The following is a 3,061-nucleotide window of genomic DNA, read 5'->3' on the forward strand; positions in this document are numbered from 1 at the left end:
TGAGCGGTGGGAACGTAGCCAGTGCTACTGAGAAACAGAGTGTTTCATTTTATCTACCCTCGAAGAATCAAAGAACCATAAATAGCCATGCGTGGCTCACAGCCACCGTGTATACGGTAAATGAGATAATGATCAAGAAGGGCTCAGGCCAGAGCCAGGCACCTGCTCTCTGCTGCTTTGATACACCAGCAAGTTGGAATTCTGGGAGTTCTTTCGAATTCTAATGAATGTGACCACGCCTTTGCAATCCTCAAAGGTCTAACTCAGACAATCTGCAGGCAGGGAAGGCAGGGTGCAGAGAGACTGGTGACACACTCTTCGGAAGTGCATGGGGAACTCTGATTTAGTGCCGCAGGCCCAGGACTGTGGGAACAGTGGAAGGCGGTGCGGGCTGGCGGTTAGGGACACAGGCTAAACTCCAGTTCTGATACCTCCCAGAAGTAAGACCTTGACTTTCAGTGCAATACCCAGTCCTTCTAAGGCTTGATTTTTCTCGGGATGCTAACAATAGTACCTGCCTGCTACAGTAGTTGAATTACATAAATTAATACCTGTAAAGTGCTTGGAATGGAGTAAGTGCTCAACAGATGTTTGCCTATTGCGGAGGTGGTGGCAGGTGGCAGCAACAGAACCCCTAAGTGTAAAACAAGGATGCGGTGACAGACTGGCTGCAGGAGGGACATCGTGCTCTGGGGGAGGGAGGGGCACAGACCCCAGCCCAGCTCTTTCTTCTTGGACCCCGTCCCCAAAGTGAAACTAAAAACTCATCGGCCCGCACATTTTGCAACTGACTTGGCCCCACGGGAAACGGCCCCGGCTGTGTTTCCCACCTGCGTGTAGATGCTTCTGCAGAGGCTGAGCCTCGGGAAACTCGGACCTCTGTCCGCAGCAGGGTGGAGTCAGCTTTGTGCTCCCAGCTCAGGATTTTGATTCTTTCTGCCACAAGGATGGCCTGAGTACTGGGCTTGTTACAGTGTGATTGAAACCCGCAGCCCTCCAAGGCCCCGCGGCTGCCTTCTTTGTGTCTCTCCAGGCTCCGGGCCCTGTGGTCCCCATCCTCGGGAGAAGTCAGCTCCGGCACCATGAAGGGCGTCCTCGTCGCTGGTATCACTGCAGTGCTTGTGGTTGCAGCTGTAGGTGAGAGAACTCACGTGGCCCCTTTTTAGGATGGAGACCCCTTTTCCACCTCACCAGTGTCTTCTTGCTGTCAAAGCCCTGAGGGCCTCGCATGGTAAATTACGGTTAGTGATGACCACGAGACCTGTCTGTGCAGCCTGCTTTCAAGGGGCCACTCTGTATTGCTGTTGAAGGTTGGATCTTTCCCCTGGGGAATAGTGAGCAGTGGGAGAAACTCATTAGGGTGGCTCATCTTACAGCATCAATGTCAGGGATCCCCAGAGGGCAGGGATGCCATCCCACCTGTCTCTCACTGCAAGGTGGGAGCAGCGCTTTTCCTAGAGTAGAGTCTGCTCCATAAATGTCTGCTGAATGTTGACTGGCGTTGGACGTCTTGTGTCCTCAGAATCTCTGAGCTGTGTGCAGTGTAATTCATGGGAACGATCCTGTGTCAACAGCACTGCCTCTGAATGTCCCTCGCACGCCAACACCAGCTGTATCAGCTCCTCAGTCAGCTCCTCTCCAGGTGAGCCGGCGTGTGTGTGTCCTTCCCGCCTCTGGGGCTTGCACCGGGAGGGAGCTGGAGACGACGTCCAGGCAGGAAAGAAAGGCAGAGATGGGGACATGCTGTCCAAGGAGAGAGGAAACCACAAAGGTGACTCCCAGGGGAAACAACGCACGGCTGAGACAAGCAGGAGCCAGACAAGAACACGGGGTCAAAGCACATGGGAGACCCTCGTGTTTTGGACACTCATGCCCTTGATCACAAAGCTTCATTCTAGAGGCAAGTACGTGGATGTGGGAAGCAAGGGCAGCTCTTAGTTAAATTACCAGGCAGATTTGCTCTGGAAGCTTTCATTCTTCCTTTTCCCCAGCCCTTTTATCTCTCCCTCATGGTTCCTCCTCTCCTGGATCAAACATACTTTCCTTCGTTCAAGACCTCCCCACAGGGCGTTTGGAGCGTAACCACTATTGTACCCTCTTTCTCACAGCACTTAGATTTCTTCTTAACTTTTTTGTAATAGACACGTTCAAATGCACTTCGTGTATGTTTAAAGTAGGAAGAAGAGTATAACGAACTGCCCTGTAACCACTACCCTGTGTCAGCAGTTATTAACATTTTGCTATTTTCTCACTATAGTTTTTTTTCTTACTATAGTATTTTTGGCTATGGTATTTTAAATTAAACGTTATATAAATAGACATGACACACACATATATATGCGTATGTGTGTACATGTTATTGGTCATTTTCTCCATAAATACTTCACTATTTATCTCTGATCATAATTTTTTTTACATAACTACCATATTGCTATGGTTTGAATATTCCCTCCAAAACTAAATGTTGAAACTTAACTGCCATTGTGATGGCATTAAGAGGTGGGACATTCAGAGGTGATTAGGCCATGAGGACCCCGCCCTTGCAAATGCATTAATGTCGTGAGTGTGGAGGTGGGTTCCTGATAAAAGGGAGTCTGGCCCCCTCTTTCCCTCACTTGCTCTCACCCTCTCTTGCCCTTCTTCCATGGGATGATGCAGAAGAAAGTCTTCACCAGAGGCTGGCACTTTGATGTACTTTGCAGACTCTAGGACTGTAAACAATACATTTATTCTCTTTATAGATTACCCAATCCATGCTATTCTGGTATAGCAACACAAAATGAACTAAGACACATACTGCTATCATACCTGAGAAAGTTAACTGTATTTCTTTAATTTCTTCTAATACCCAGGCCATCTTAAACATTTCTTAATTGTTTCAAAGATGTCATGATATGGTCTACGTGTGGAATTAGGATCCCAGCCACATCCCCCATTTTGCTGTTAGGTCTGTTAAACCTAACTTGTTTTATAAGAGCGTCCATCATTTTTTGTTCAATCCTGTTGGTTTGTTGGAGAAATGGGTCACTTGCCCTGTAGCTGTCCCATGTTCTAGCTGTGG

General features: G+C 48.4%; 1 protein-coding gene across 1 annotated transcript in view; it reads left to right on the forward strand.

Moving 5' to 3' along the window:
* Positions 1–1,082: 1,082 nt before the first annotated feature.
* Positions 1,083–3,061, forward strand: part of LYPD8 (LY6/PLAUR domain containing 8) — a 13,601-nt gene continuing 11,622 nt past the window's right edge. The window contains exons 1-2 of the mRNA XM_011978223.1: positions 1,083–1,137; positions 1,523–1,642. Of these exons, the coding sequence (XP_011833613.1) occupies positions 1,083–1,137; positions 1,523–1,642 (175 nt within the window). The remainder of the gene's footprint in view (positions 1,138–1,522; positions 1,643–3,061) is intronic.

This window comes from Mandrillus leucophaeus, unplaced genomic scaffold (genome assembly GCF_000951045.1).
Source record: "Mandrillus leucophaeus isolate KB7577 unplaced genomic scaffold, Mleu.le_1.0 Scaffold1031, whole genome shotgun sequence".
NCBI lineage: Eukaryota > Metazoa > Chordata > Mammalia > Primates > Cercopithecidae > Mandrillus > Mandrillus leucophaeus.